At 37.9% G+C, this 15904-nt stretch overlaps 1 protein-coding gene across 2 annotated transcripts in view; it reads right to left on the reverse strand.

Moving 5' to 3' along the window:
* The window catches only part of LOC133788602 (helicase protein MOM1), a 38013-nt gene extending 23505 nt beyond the window's left edge, over nucleotides 1-14508 (reverse strand). The window contains exons 1-7 of one of the 2 annotated variants that reach the window (XM_062226138.1): nucleotides 14374-14508; nucleotides 13590-14200; nucleotides 12927-13377; nucleotides 12164-12248; nucleotides 9964-10091; nucleotides 6846-7039; nucleotides 6603-6733 (exon numbers count right to left, since the gene is read on the reverse strand). In XM_062226138.1, the coding sequence (XP_062082122.1) occupies nucleotides 6603-6733; nucleotides 6846-7039; nucleotides 9964-10091; nucleotides 12164-12248; nucleotides 12927-13377; nucleotides 13590-14136 (1536 nt within the window). In that variant the 5' untranslated portion in view covers nucleotides 14137-14200; nucleotides 14374-14508. The remainder of the gene's footprint in view (nucleotides 1-6602; nucleotides 6734-6845; nucleotides 7040-9963; nucleotides 10092-12163; nucleotides 12249-12926; nucleotides 13378-13589; nucleotides 14201-14373) is intronic. The other variant, XM_062226139.1, reaches the window with a different exon arrangement.
* Nucleotides 14509-15904: the final 1396 nt, after the last annotated feature.

Raw genomic sequence — 15904 nt, forward strand, 5'->3', positions numbered from 1 at the left:
ATGGGGGTATGAAGGTATTTGGCAGGAGGAGCAAGTATATACAACAGAACCACCACCATATAACAAATAAGAGCTTCCACAAAACAATACAGAATCGGGACACTAATAAGCTAAGATATTGGGACTTCTTACCTATGGGGAATGGGAGTTTCAGACCAAGGAACAAGTTCCCGAGAGAGAATGAAACAGAAAAACTTTCACGAATTCTTACAAGCGGAAAATTGCGACAAGGATTGGAACAAGGCACTAATAATGTTTAGAGATAACAGTAAGGTGGGATGGAGTGTTATTTTTTATAATCTCTCTGGGAAAACTAAGAGGTTTTGGGAGGCTAGCCAAATGTATGATGATCGAATCATAATCTGGTGCAAGAACGAAGAAGAGATGGAGAGTTTGATGAAATTGCACAAGACTGTAATACCGGGTACGGGGGGCACGGAGGTCTCTTTTAGGAGATGGTCATTTGAAGAACAAAACAGAAATATCAAAATAGAATGCAGGAGGTCTTGGATTGGGGTTGAAGGACTGTCTCTGAATTTATGGAATATTAAGATCATGAGGAAAATTGGTGACATGTGTGGAGGATTGTTAGACGTGGAGAAGGATACAGCAGAAAAAACGTACTTGAATCATTTGAGACTCAAGATGGAAGGGGATAAAGAGGGCTTTGTACCTAAAAACATTCGACTCCAGTATGAGGGTTCTGAATTTTCTTTAAAATTATTCAGACTAAATGATTGGGGTTATAGATTTCATGGATTTCTCAACACAAGATGGCAGGAAGAGGGTGATTTTTTAGGAGCTGGTTTGACTGGCGACTATGGAGGGGAAACGGTCGACGGAAAACAGCTTCCAGTACCGCTGGTAGGTGGAGCGGCTGTTGTCGGCGGCAAGGAGTCTGGTGAGGAGAAGACCGAAGGGCTTCGGAATGCAAAAATCGTAGGTGTAGGCGTAGCTGTCGAGGTCGGGCTAGGAGAGACCCAGGATTTTGAGATGCAATCATCAAGCATAAAGGGGCGGCGGCCATTCCCTGTAGAAGCGAGTGGGGGAATCGAGGAGGTTTCAAACAAAGAGCTACAGCTTTGCACGACTTCAGAGAAATTCAAGGGGGAGAAGCTGATTAGTCTCCAAAGGGTTTTCAATCGCATTTATTGCTCACTCTGTTTAAAGGAACCGGAGCCTTGGTTTTATTTAAATTTAAATATAAACCAGAGAGATTGGGGCCAAAAGGACTATGGGCTTGGTGGGCCCTTATTCACTTTTCTGGACTCTAGAAAGGAGAGTTGGAGTATAGAGGATCGGGCCATTATGGGAATGAACTCAGATAAAATAAATAAAGAACCAAGGTGGGAGATATGGGGGTGCCAACGTGGCAGCAAGGAAAGGCAGCTCCATACTGCTGAGATGTCAAATGTAGTGTGGTCCAATTTTCCCCAGTTAAGAATGGCTCAAAAAGAAAGGGAGCAGATGGATTTAGTGAGGGGTTTTTTTATTAACAGCTTCAGGAAAATGAGCCCGAAGGTTAGGCTTGCTTTTTCAAAGGCAGCAACAAGTTATTGGTCTGAGTTTGTCAACACAGCAAAGAAAAAAAAGAATTCAATCCTGATAAAAGATGGAACAATGCTAGAAAAAGAGGAGGAAAAGGTAGAAGGACAGCTGATTGTTTATAGAAGGAAAAAGAAAAGTACCCCTAAGGGGGATAGGATGTACCCAGACATAATGAAAAATAATATGGAATGCAATATAGAAGAAATGGAAAGGATTGAAGACTTTCAAGAGGTTGATATGAATGATGACAGCTCGGAGGGGGGTAGTTCAGAAGAGGAAGATGATTACTCTGTAATTCCTACAGAGAGAGTAGAAGAGATTTTACCAGATATGAGAAAGCTATGGAGTAATGGAGTAATGGAAGAGATGGGGGATAATATATCCTTGGAGCACAGATCCTCTAACGGTTTCACGAGGGGGGAATCAAGGAAAGAAAGTACGGAGAAAGGAAGAATGGAGCCAAGTCAGAGTCCCGAGAATGATTGGAATAAGGTAGCTAAATCTTTGCATGAGTTGGGGATGAAGGTGATATTTCAGAATTCAAGGAGGAGTAGGGAACTGAGAAAATTGGCATGTAACATAAATTATGATAACAACTCTAAGAAGAAAGGGGGGAAGGGGACTACAGATAAATGAAGATTTTGACATGGAATGTGAGGGGAAGTGGGGCAGCTGAGAAACGAAAGAATATTAAGGCTACGATTTGCAAGATTAATCCGGATTTTATTGTGTTACAAGAAGTCAAAAGGGAGTTGGTGAATAGAAAATTCGTTGGAAGCATTTGGAGGTCTAGATTTAAAGCATGGTCTCTACTTCCAGCCATGGGGAGATCAGGAGGTACTCTAATTGTTTGGGATTCGAGGAAAATTAAAGTGTTGGACTCTTTAGTAGGAGAGTTTTCTATATCGGTACTTATTGAAGCGGAAGGAAAGGAGCCTTGGTGGTTTTTAGGAGTCTCTGGACCTAGTAGATATGGCGAGAGAGCTGCGTTTTGGGATGAGATAGCAGGCTTAAGTGCCATATGTGGTGATAAATGGTGTTTAGGGGGTGATTTTAATGTAGTTAGAAGGCTGGAAGAGAAGTTAAATAGTAAGACAGTAACCAAAAGTATGAAGTTGTTTGATGATCTAATAAGACAGCTGAGACTCGTTGATCCCAAGCTGAATAATGGTCAATTTACATGGTCAAATTTTAGACAGCTCCCAATTTGTTGTAGATTGGACAGATTCCTGTTTTCTAGCAAATGGAATGAGATATTCCCTTTTGTTAGGCAAGAGGTACATGTTAGAATTGTTTCAGATCATAATCCAGTTGTCTTGGACTCCAACCCACCCAAGTGGGGGCCAAGTCCCTTCCGGTTTGACAATATGTGGCTGGAACACAGTTCTTTTAAGAAGGAATTTGCAACTTGGTGGAAGGATGCTGGAGAAAAGTTTGGGACAGAATACAACTTTATGGAAAGACTCAAAATAATCAAAGAGAAGGTGAAGGAGTGGAGCATGAAGGAATTTGGAAGCAAAAAGATTTTAAAACAAACAATAGAAAGGAGAATCTCTGAGTTGGATAGGATGGAAGGAAGTGATTGCTGGAGCTTACTATATATGGAAGAAAGGAGATCTCTTAAGAAAGAATGGCAACAATTGCTTTTTGAAGAAGAGAGAGGAAATTGGCTGAAAGCTAAATGCAAGTGGGCAAAAGAAGGGGATGCAAACTCCAAGTTTTTCCATCGACTGCTTAATGCCAGAAAGGCAAAAAATTTCATATCCAGAATTGAAAGGGAGGATGGGGTATTATTGGAAAAAGAGAACGAGATAGTAGATGAAATCACTTCGTTTTATAAAAAGCTGTATAGATCAGGACACCGAGAAGTGATCGGAATCGAGGGTATTGAGTGGAAGGCAGTCCCGGACTTCCTCGTTGCACATCTGGAAAGACCGTTTGAAGAAGAGGAAGTGAAAAAGGCAGTGTTTGAATGTGATGGGGACAAAGCACCAGGTCCAGATGGCTTCTCAATGGCAGTATACCAGAGGAATTGGGATATTTTAAAAGGGGATCTAATGAGGGCGTTTACAAGTTTTTCAGAAGATGGTATTATCCAAAGGAATTTGAACGAGACATACATCTGCCTTATTCCCAAAAAACTGAATAGCTGTAAGATAAAGGATTATAGGCCGATAAGCCTAACTACAAGCTTGTACAAGATAATTTCCAAAGTATTGGCTATCAGGCTTCGAGGGGTATTGGATGACACTATTTCTGAAACTCAGTCTGCTTTTGTGGAAAATAGACAGATATTAGACTCGGTCTTGGTGGCAAACGAGGCGGTGGAGGAATATAGAAGAAAAGGACTAAGTGGTATAGTTTTCAAAATAGACTTTGAGAAAGCTTATGACTATGTTGATTGGGAATTTCTAGACATGATACTAGCAAAGAAAGGATTTGGCCATAAATGGAGGAAGTGGATAAAAGGCTGTGTATCCTCAGCATCCTACTCTATATTTATAAATGGAAGACCGAGAGGAAAGATCTGTGGGGAAAGGGGGCTAAGGCAAGGGGACCCGTTATCACCTCTTCTATTCATTTTGCTAATGGATGTACTTGGTAGGATGGTAGACAAAGCTATTGACTCCTCTTTGTATAATGGTTTTCTTGTGGGGAGGGAAAAGATTTCGGTAAGTCATTTACAATTTGCAGATGATACGATATTCTTCATTAAAGATAAAGGTTCAGTCCAAAAGTTACTTGATATTCTAAAGACGTTTTGCTCTGCATCCGGGATGAAAATCAACATGAGTAAAAGTCAAATCTTGGGGCTGAACTTGGTGGAGGAGGTGGTTGATTCTTTGGCGAGGCCGGTAGGGTGTGAAGTGGGTCAGTGGCCCTTGAAGTACTTAGGGTTGCCTTTGGGGGGGAATCCTAAAAAACAAGCGTTCTGGGAACCGGTTGTAGCAAAATTTGCGAAAAGATTAGATGGGTGGAGGGGTGCATACTTGTCTAGAGGGGGTCGACTAACTATCATTCAATCTGTGTTATCATCCCTACCAACTTACTTCCTTTCATTGTTTAGAGCACCCAAAACTGTGATCATCGCCCTTGAAAAGATGATGAGGGATTTCCTTTGGGAAGGGGGTGATCTGGGTGGGGATGAGCATCTAGTGGCTTGGGAAAAGGTGTGTAAACCTCTTTTTCTAAGAGGGCTAGGTATTGGGCAGTTGGAAGCAAAAACTAAGGCTTTTTTGATGAAGTGGCTGTGGCGATTCCCGCTGGAAGACAAGACCCTTTGGTATAAGGTGATTAAAAGTAGATATGGGAGAGCTGATAACTTCTGGGATTCGAAAAGAGGGGATTCTCTGTCGTTTAGAGGACCATGAAAGAGTATTGCGGCATTGTATGATGCATTCCTGACTAGGGTCCGCTTCAAGGTTGGTAAGGGGAATAGAATCAGATTCTGGGAGGATGTTTGGGTGGGTGATGAAGCCTTTATGAGACTATTTCCTGATCTAATGCAGATTTCTAATGCGAGACAAAAGAGTGTAAAAGAAATGGCGGGTGGGGGAGAAGGCCTCTCAAGATCTAACTCTAGATGGGATTTTCAGTTCAGAAGACAATTGAGAGAGTGGGAGGCCCTCCATTTAGTAGATCTGCTTCAGCTTCTTGAACAGAAACCAATTCTTGATGTAGTGGATGACTCAAGAATTTGGTCTCCTGGGATTAATGGTATTTTCTCTTGTAAAAATGCCTTTCAAAGTTTAGTCTCATACGAGTATAATTCACAAGGAAATTGGGCTAAGTTGGTGTGGAAAGGTTGCACTCCATCTAGAATCAAAGTTTTTGGTTGGCTGTTAGCTTTGGAAAAAGTAAACGTTCAGGAGATAATGCAAAAGAGAAGACCTTTCCAGGTGTTGTCTCCGGGCAGGTGTGTCTGCTGCAAGAATGCTGATGAATCTTTGTCACACCTATTTCTTCAGTGTCCTTTTAGCCAAGGCCTATGGAATAGATTACTGAGAGAATTTGGATTAAGCTGGTGCATGCCAAAGAAATGTGTTGATCTCTTGTCTTGCAAGATAGATGGGGGGAAGAGGTCTGCTAGATTATGAACAGCTACTGTATTGGCTATCCTTTGGGCAATATGGTTAGAAAGGAATGGCAGAATTTTTGACAATATAGAAAAGAAGAGTGTAGAGGTGTGGGATAAAGTTAAATTTTGGGTTGCAACATGGGTCTATTGGACAAAATACTTTAAAAACCTTTCATTTCAAGATCTCAATAGAGACTGGGGCTGTATTTTATCCTACGATAGTGACCATGATTAGAATCGTATCTGATGTATAACTTGTACTTATGTTCTAGGTATTGGTTTTTCTATGTAATGATCCATGGTTTTCCTCCGCCTTAAGTGAGGGTTTCTAATGAAATTGGGGGTCAATCATTGATTGACCTTGTCTCTTTTCAAAAAAAAAAATTATAAATATATATATAAAGGAGCTGATGGAAGATGTTTTTATGAGTTTTAACTAAATATTATAGAGAAATTGTATTACAAAATATATCACCAAAACATATATTTTTATAATTTATCTCAAACTTTTACATTATACCATACATCTGCTTCTCTATTTTTTTCTCTACATCATTTATATATTATATTTTTTTAAATATTTTATTCAAGAAATAAAATAATTAAATATAATAGTATCAAACTCATATATATATATATATACACAAGTTTATAAAAAAATAATAAAATATTTATAGCTTGATGAATAGTGTTTCACTACATATAGAGAAATATTATTCATTTAGGACGTGTTGGAGATTTTTTCATTGTTATGTAACACCTAACCGTAAAGGTAGCTAAACCCATGCATAGTTGATTAGGATTAAAAAAATGTGACCAAGGATACCATATTTTTCAGTATAAAATCAAAGGATATACTATCCCTTATTAATTCAAGACAATGTAAGAAAATGGCTGAATGTGAAAAGGCAAAAATCTAGAAGTAAAATTAAAAATTAACATCTAAAAAAGACGCAGTTTTTCAGGGATAATAAACCTGATTTTCTCTGTTGAATTTTTCAACAAGTGATGGAGCATCTAGAAGCAGCTTACTTTCTGGTACCCAAAGATTGTGAATATGTGCAAGTCCTTTGTATTTAACAAAAAACTCCCTTTCTTTTTGCAATCCTATAAGCAATAATCACAAAACCCAAAGGTGGAAATCAGAAACCACAAAATTTCAATCACATCTAAATTCCATGCAAGCAAGAACAGAAGTTAACACATCCAATTTTCATACCATCAACATCCAATACTTCCACTACCCTGTCATCACAGATTGACTCTACTCCCTCCGACACTGAATGTACACCAGATTCTAACTTCTTCCTGACACACATAAGACAGTACCAAACTCCAAGGGGGACATCATCCATAGGAGGATCTAGACAAGTGGGATGATAGCTTCTTTTGCACTCTCTTCCATGGCAGCACCTGATGTTGAAAAGTAAATATTTTATTATGGACATCAGACAAGAAACAAAACTCAGGGTCAAAGTGAAATATGCTTTTTTCTAAAATCAATTCACCAAACATAAGTGTAACAAGACAACAGTTCTAAATGCTATTTCATCCAAGGCTTTTCTATAGGAGTTTTAAAATCTCCCACCTACAATTTGCAGATGATACTCTATTCATCCTTTAAAGCCCAAGAGGATAATATTCTCAACTTAATACAGATTTTAAGGTGTTTATGACTTTTTTGGGTCTGAAAATCAACATGAATAAAAGTCAGTTATTTGAACATAACGTAGACGAGGGGTGGTTGCAAAATGAAGCTACCAAGATAGGCTGTGTGGTGGGTTCATGGCCTTTGAAATATTTGGGAATGCATCTTGGCGACAAACCCAAGGAAGGTGAGTTTTTGGGAACCTTAATGGCTAATGTTTTAAAAAGGTTGGATGAGTGGAAGAGCACTTATCTTTCCCAAGGGAAAGGGCGTACCCTTTTTCAAATTGTGTTAGCCTCATTACCATTCTATTATTCGTCATTATTCAAGGCACAAAGATCAGTCCTTGAGTGCCTAAAAATGCTAATAAGATACTTCTTTTGAGAGGGAGGTGACTTGGATGGAGGAGAACACTTAGTATCTTTGCAAGTGGTGTGTAGACCTAAATGCAAAGGAGGGCTTGTGATAGGCAATCTATGGGAGAGAAATAAGTCCCTTTTAATGAAATGCCTATGGAGATTCCCCTAGGAGCAAAATTACTTATGGTATAAGGTCGTCAAAAATAAGTATGGGCTGAAAGATGATAAATGGGAAGCAAATAGAGGTGAAAGATTGACTGCTCGATGCCTTTGGAAAAGCATTGCTTCTTTGTACGATGAGTTTTTAGACTTGGTAAAGTTCAAAGTAGGAGATGGTAAAGAGATGCGTTTTTGGGAGGATGCATGGCTAGGAAATATGCACTCAAGCACACTTTTCCGGGCCTAGTGAAGCTCTCTAGTAAAAGAACAATTGTACTGCAAACTTTTTGAAAGATAATAGAAGGACGAGAACTTACACTTTACTACAACTCTTAGCAAAAGAGAGCTATCAAATGAAATAGGATTAGTTAGAGATTAGAGAGTGTTAAATTATGTTGCGCATTGGTGGATAGGAGAGCTTGGTTGGGGGATAGTACGTAATATTCTCTTGCAGTTTAGCTTAAGTAAAGATCTTTATTTGGTCGCTGTCCCTAAATCGTATAAGCGTCAACGTGGTGTTGCAAAGAAGACCTTATCTTGCCTTATCCCCAAGATGGTGTGTATTGTGTAAATCTCATGGAGATCTGGTTTAAAGTATTGAAGGACTTTGGTATGGAATGAGTCATTACCCCCACACCGTTTAAAGTATTGAAGGAATTTGGTATGGAAGGTGGTGGCAATGGCCATTTGAAGAGCTTCGTGGCTAGAGAGAGAAGATTTTTTTCTTTTTATGAAAAAGAGACAGAGATCAAATGTCTTAGACTAGCCTCCTCCCAAATTTATTAGGGAGCCTCACATATGGCGGAGGAAAACTGAAGTAACAAATGGCAATTACAAAGGTCCTAAGAAACATAATCCTTTCAATACACAAAATAGTACAAATAACCATCAATTTCCTAAGCCAAATACTTAGAGTCTTGGAGCAAAATACAACCCCACTCTCTGCTGAGATCTTGGAAGGAAAGTTCAGTGAAACCTTTGGTTTTGTAAACCCATGATGCAACCCTGAATTTGTTCTTCTCCCATAGAACCTCTACTTTATTTTCTATGTTTTCAAATATCCTATCATTCCTTTCTAACCACACAGCCCACATGATAGCTAAAATTGCAGCTGACCACAGCCTAGCAATCCTTGTTCCACCTCGCATCTTACAAGACAGCAGTTGTTTGCAGTTCTAGGGCATACACCATTGGATACCAAACTCTCAGCAAATTACTCCATAGAAACGAACTAAACGGATAGTTCAAGAATAGATAGGAAAGAGGTTCCGTGTTGGTCTTGCAACATACACACCATCCTAGTGACAGACTAGTAAGGTCTTCTCTTTTGCAAAATCTCATGAACGTTCAATTTCTCCACTGCTACCAACCAACCAAATGCCTTGACTTTGGAGGGAACACGACTTTTCCACACCATTTTAGCCCAACCTTCCTTTGCCATTGGCTGAATTGATACAAATTCTTAGAAAGCAGACTTACCGGAGAATATCCCACTTGACCCTAGAATCCATACTCTTGAATCCTTCAACATTCAATATATTGGCTTTTGCTCAATGATATGGAGCAGTGTCAACAAATTTGACACCTCCCTGTCTCTCAAATTCCTTCTAAAGTGAAGGTTCCACCCATGATTGCTATGTGGATGTTAGAGTGAGCTCAAAAACATTTTCTTCTCAAATCTCGTTCAAAATTAGCAGAGTATTTTGTAGCATTGTTTTCTGGAATTTTTTGTTGAAAGTTTTTGCCTTCTCTCAATGTAGAGTTGGCAATTTTTTCTATTGCTAGTTAGTAGGAAAATTGTTTCATTTTTTTCCTATTTTTGTTTTAATTTTCGAGTTACGTGTTCCTACACCCTACCGCCCTCGTTGTATTATCTCTATATTAAATAATACAAGTAGTGTTGTTTTGTTTCCATTAACAAATTAGTACTAGATTGCTCTTTTTCTTCAAAAATAATTATACCTAGCATTTAAAGCCAACCTTTACTCCAATATTCGAAAACTAAAAAAATGAGAAAGCATAACAAAACAACTGGAATTTATAAAAGATAAAATAAATTTATGCGCATATATATTCACAAAACTCTCATATATGCTAAATTCTAAACCAGTCATTGTCATTGCCAAAGACAGTTGCATGTATCAGTACGCAAATAGAAAAGAGTTACTCACAATAGCCTTCCCCCGACCTTGCATGTGAAACATGTATATTGTTCACCAACGATCTGAAGATCTTCGGGAGATTTCTTTTGTTGCATATGCTTGTCACACTTCTCACCGATTTCACGTTCCCCTCTATCCTGATTCAATTTAATAAAAGAATGGTGACATTCATAAAATAGTTACTTATCTATATCCAATTCTACAAACATTTATTCGTGAATATATATATATATATATCAGAGTAAGCACTTACTTAACACGGCCCCTATTTTTGTGTCTAATTAAAAGAAATAACAAACGAACTCTACAATAGAAGGAGCTACATCACAATCATAATCATTCAATGATTTATATGGCACAATCTATATATATATATAAATATACATAGAGCAAAAATGATTATAATAATTGATTTTTCATAGTTTTTGATAACATATTACATGCCTATTTATAGGCCATTCCCTAATACATCTCAGCAAAGAGGAAAATAATATAAAAACCTAGATTTAAGAAATCTAACTAAGATATACATATTTAAATTTAAATAACTACATAGGCCTTGGTTGGCTAAACTTTTATTTTGACTTTAGCTTTTTGAAAAGCTCTTTTCAAGAAAGCTACAAATATTAACTTAGCAAGGAAGAACTCTTTAGGCTAAAAAACTAAATTGAAGAGCTCTTTAGACTAAAATAAACTAAACAGCCTAGGAAATCCAACCAAACATAAAAGAACTTTTAGATGTTGAAAGCTTCAAAAAGAGCTTTTATAAGCCCTGGGGATGGAGATTGCAAGAACAAAGCATGAAATCTTAGTTTCTCCACAGAATTACGTCGTTGACTTACTCAAAGACACATGAATATTTGGTTGTAAACCAGCAGCAACACCTTTGGAACCTAATGCTAAGTGTAAGCAAAAGAGTGAGGGTATATTAGTAGATAAAGATAGATATAAGCAGCTGGCTGGGAGGTTAAATTATCTTCCCACACATAACAAGACATTGCATCTGTTGTAAGCTTGGTAAGTCAATATATGCATCAACCATTAGAGGGAACACTTGGAGGCACCATATAGAATTCACAGAAAACACCCGGGAATGGATTATTTTTTAAGAAGAATGAGGATCTAAGTATAGAAGCATTCACAAATGTAGATTCTCAATTGAAGATAGAAGGTCGACTAGTGGGTATTGCACAAAGGTTTGTGGAAATCTAGTATTTTGGAGAAATAAGAAACAACCTTGGTAGCTAGAAGTAGTGCAGAAACATAACTTAAAGCTCTTGCTCAAGGAGTGTATGAACTGATTTGGATCAAAAGTTTACTGTGTTAATAAATCAGCTATAAGCATAGCTCATAACCCAATTCATCGTGATAGAAGCAAGCATGTGGAGGTAGATCGTCATCTCAATAAGGAAAGAATTGAATCATAGGAGTTATGCGTGGTCTATGTGCCAAGGCCCAAGTGGTCAGCAAACAATCAATCAATGCACTCACTAAGGGCTTGTCTCATGATTGGTTTGAAGGGTTAATTCGCAAGCCTTTAAATAACTAAACAGATTCGGTTATCTTCTTTTGAAGACATTTCCGAATATTTAAATATTAGTTCAATAATGTATTCCAACATATATGTACACATATTTTTAATACTAGGCTCCTTGCATATACTGTAGACTGGGAAACTATAGCAATTGCTGTGTAAATCTATCGCATTATTTAGACAACAATCAGCAATTGCTGTGTAAATCTATCACATTATTCAGACAACACCTGTCACAAAACAAATCCACAATTCTATATTTGATCTCTTTATTCTAAAATCTAAACCTGCCATGATAAAACACACTTGCCTGCTCAGGGTGCTAATAATTATGGCTCCAAATTCATAGTAAAGTGATTAAATTAGCTATGAACTTACAACCTATAATGCATTAATGTAAGAAAAATTATGGCAGCACCAATCACTATGCTTCATACATTAAATTTCCTTTCAAACAACTAAAGTAAATTTCATAAACTAACAACACGATCCCAATAACACCACTCTTGATTTTTGCAGCATCAGTAAAAGGAAATGTATTAAGATGGATAAATAAATCTAATGTTAATTGGATTGGCACTTGTAATCAGATGGGAACAAGATCAGGTAAATGGGAAACTGATCACAGCACACAGTATTAAGAGTAACATAAATGAGAAAGAAAAACAAACCAACCATAGTTGAAAAGGTTGCAGCTATTTCTTGATTCAAGTTTAAATTGTCCGAGGATAACCTGCCCCCTGTTGAATCAAGGTCCACCCTGCAAGATATATAACAAAAATGAATTGGGGAAAATAATGTTTGGCTAATAGACACTAACTACTCAAAATTGATAAACCCTGAGTAGTTGCTAAGTTAAAAAATAATACAAAAGGCTAATCCAGTATCTCAAACACAGTTATTTAGTTAGCATATCTTAAGAATTTGTGGTATATTTTTTCAAGTGCCTCAGTTTCTCAGTTACATTTACAAGAAACAGAAATTTATATAATAAAGAACTATAACAGTAAGAGGATAAGATATCCTCAAGGAAAAAAAAAGCCAAACTTACAAGAAACAATAACGATTTAAAGATGAATACAGCCACATGAGTCTGGCCCAAGTGGCTGTGTGTGCAGTGTAAGAGGTCCGCGGTTCAAGTTCCAGCTGGGTTAATTTGACAAACGGACTGATTCTTATTTAAATTATAATTATAATAAATAAGCACTAGTTGGACACAGAATCCTTCCAAATTAAGAGCATCAAACAGAGTGAAAAATCTTTAAACTCAATCACTTAAGTCCATCGAAAAGCTAGAAAAATCACCCTTTCCCATGACGAGGCCACCCAAATCCATTTTCTAGTCTTTAAAATTAGAACCGTTACCCTCCAAAACTTCATGTTGTACTGCGTTTAGAGAAACTAAAACCCAATATAAGAGAAGAAAATAGTAACGAACCTTTGTCTCGAAGAATATGAGTCAACTTTCTCAACAGGGGCGACATGGGCAATTGTGGTGCACACTTCCATACTTGCATTTTTTCCCAGAGCATTAGAGCTCTCATCCAACATAATTCTTTTACTAGTTGAAGGCATGATTTCCTGATCGCTTTTTCTGCCAACCTGATCTTCCATACTACTTTTGCTGAATGAAGAATCCATCAACTTTGGTTCATTCGCCTTTCCTGATGTAGTAGAATCTACTTCTTTTGTGTCAGGTTCATCAATAATCTTTTCCATTCTGGTATCATTATCGTTGGATAATATTGTTGCTGTTGCAGATTCGCCAATGCTAGAGGCTCCCAGGGCATCCCCATCTTCAAGCTCAAAAGCTTCCTTCTCATAACCAGGCTCCATACTAGAGCCGGATGCCTCCTTTCCCCCATCTTTATCTTCCATCGTCTCATTTCCTTAAAAATTTAGAATAAATTATTCAGCATTGTTTTCGCAATATATAAGTACAATAATCCGCTCGAAATTTGCTAATGCCAAATTTAACAACCAAAATAACATTACGAGGGCATGCTTGTAATAACATAAATCTGCTCTCAAACGAGAAAATGGAACCAAAAAAAATGGCTAAACGATAATAAATCATAAGAGACATAGAATAAACAATTACCTTTTGCTTTAACCTTCTTTGCCTTTGGTGTCTTGAAAGCCCCCATGTAGGTCTGAGCATCCAATCTCTTCCTCTTCTTTTTCACTCTACGACATTCTTGATCCTGCGTTTCAATATCAACTTTTTTAGTTTCTAGAGTTAATTGTCTTACACTCTTCTCTTTTTTACTTTTCTTCTTCTTCTTCCGCTTCAATGGGGACAAACTCGAGCTATTGGCCGCGTTTTTTGATACAGATGAAGGTGACACTGAGCTCTTTCCCCTATCAGACCTTCTAAGAGGACTAGGCGTCAATTTCTTCTCCACTTTCTCCGACTTCCCCTTCTCCGGGGGGGTCATTGGCACTCGCTTCTCGAGCCTCTCGGACTTGCGGACGCTTGGAACCACCTTCTTCATCTCAGATGTCTCTCTAGAAGACCTTCTTAGCCCAAATGTATCAGATGTAGCAGAGCTAGAAGTACTTAACCCTTTGTCACTGCTTTGTTTTCCCTTCAAATTGCTAGTTTCATCATCTTTACCTTGCCGACTAGGTCGAGCGTCGTTCCCCATGCTCTCATAACCAGAGGATAAGCAAAGTGCTTCAATTCAAAACGAAAATCGAAACCCAGAAACCCTAAACCACCAATTACGACATAGATAAAGAAATCAAAGGCATGCATTTACAAAAAAAAAAAAAAGAACACATCTAATTCAACCTAGCTAGAACCCTAATTATCAACAAAAATAAAGTTACAGAAGTAAAATGCTTGAACATTAAACCCAAAAGAGAGAAAATCTTGACCTAACCTGAACAATGATCTCCGGAAAATTCGTGAAGAAGATTAAGAATTCGAGGGTTTGAACAAGCCTTGCAACAGTGAGTGTAAGTAAGTAAAAAGAACTAGACGGGGAACGTTGGGTTGTGTTTGATTGAATTAAAGAATAATTTTGTTTATATATTTATTTCTTATTCATTTCATTCTTGTATTCCTAGTAATGTCAAAATTGCCCATGCTTAGTAAGCTTATAACCTTCTTTTACCCAGCTGACGTGTACCCTCTGCACTTTCCTATTTTATTTTTATTTTATTTAGGAAAAGATCTTTTATCACTAATTGAAAGAATCTAGTAATAATGAAAAAAAAACGTTGAAATTGCATTGATGCAGCGGAAATCCTTATTTTAGATCTATTCTATATTATGCATATAACTATTATGAACGGGAAATTTGACTTTTTATGCTTAATGGTGTGATGTAATTCAAAATAATGCTAGGCATTTTTATCCTTACAAAATAATGTCAATTCATTTTAGGATACCCAAAACACCCCTCTCACAACTATCTCATCTCTTCCCTCCTCCTCTCTTCCTTCCTCCTCTCTTCTTTCTTCTTGTTTCTTCCTCACTCTCTTTCACTCACCTCACCTCACACCACCACTAAGAGCACCACAGTAGAACCCCATCGAGCAAGGGACCGCCACTAAGAAAGTCATTGGTAGAGGGGATCAAGACCAAAGTAAGGGTTGAGAAATCTTGGAGAAAAATTTAATGGATAAGCAATTTTTTTCTTAAATACTTGGATTAGTGATGTTTCCTTTAAACTTTTTGGGCATTTCGAATAGATCTGAGCAATATTTGTACATTTTTTTGGGTTTTTTCTGGTTTTTTGTCGATCTGCGTTTTCTGGGAATTTTCTGGGTTTGTGTTGTGCTCGATGCCTGCTCGATGTCTGCTCGATGTAGGCTCGATGGCACATCAATTTTAGAGTTGCATGTTCTGCTCGATGGTTACTCAATACCTACTCGATGGGTGCTCGATGGTAATGTGCATTATCACTATTTCATGCATGCTCGATGGTTGCTCAATGCCTGCTCGATGCAGGCTCGATGGCACATTAATTTTAGGGTTGCATGTTATGCTCGATGGTTACTCAATACCTACTCGATGGGTGCTCGATGGTAATGTGCATTATCACTATTTCATGCATGTTCGATGGTTGCTCGATGCCTGCTCGATGCAGGCTCGATGGCACATCAATTTTAGGGTTGCAAGTTATGCTCGATGGTTACTCGATACCTACTCGATGGGTGCTCGATGGTAATGTGCATTATCAATATTTCATGCATGCTCGAAGGTTGCTCGATGCCTGCTCGATGCAGGCTCGGTGGAACATCAATTTTTACGGTTGAATGTTGTGCTCGATGGTTACTCGATACCTAGTCGATGGGTACTCGATGGTAATGTGCATTCTCACTATTTCATGCATGCTCGATGGATGCTTGATGCAAGCTCGATGGCACATCATTTTTTACGTTGCATGTTGTGCTCGATGGTTACTC

This window comes from Humulus lupulus, chromosome 7 (genome assembly GCF_963169125.1).
Source record: "Humulus lupulus chromosome 7, drHumLupu1.1, whole genome shotgun sequence".
Lineage (NCBI taxonomy): Eukaryota > Viridiplantae > Streptophyta > Magnoliopsida > Rosales > Cannabaceae > Humulus > Humulus lupulus.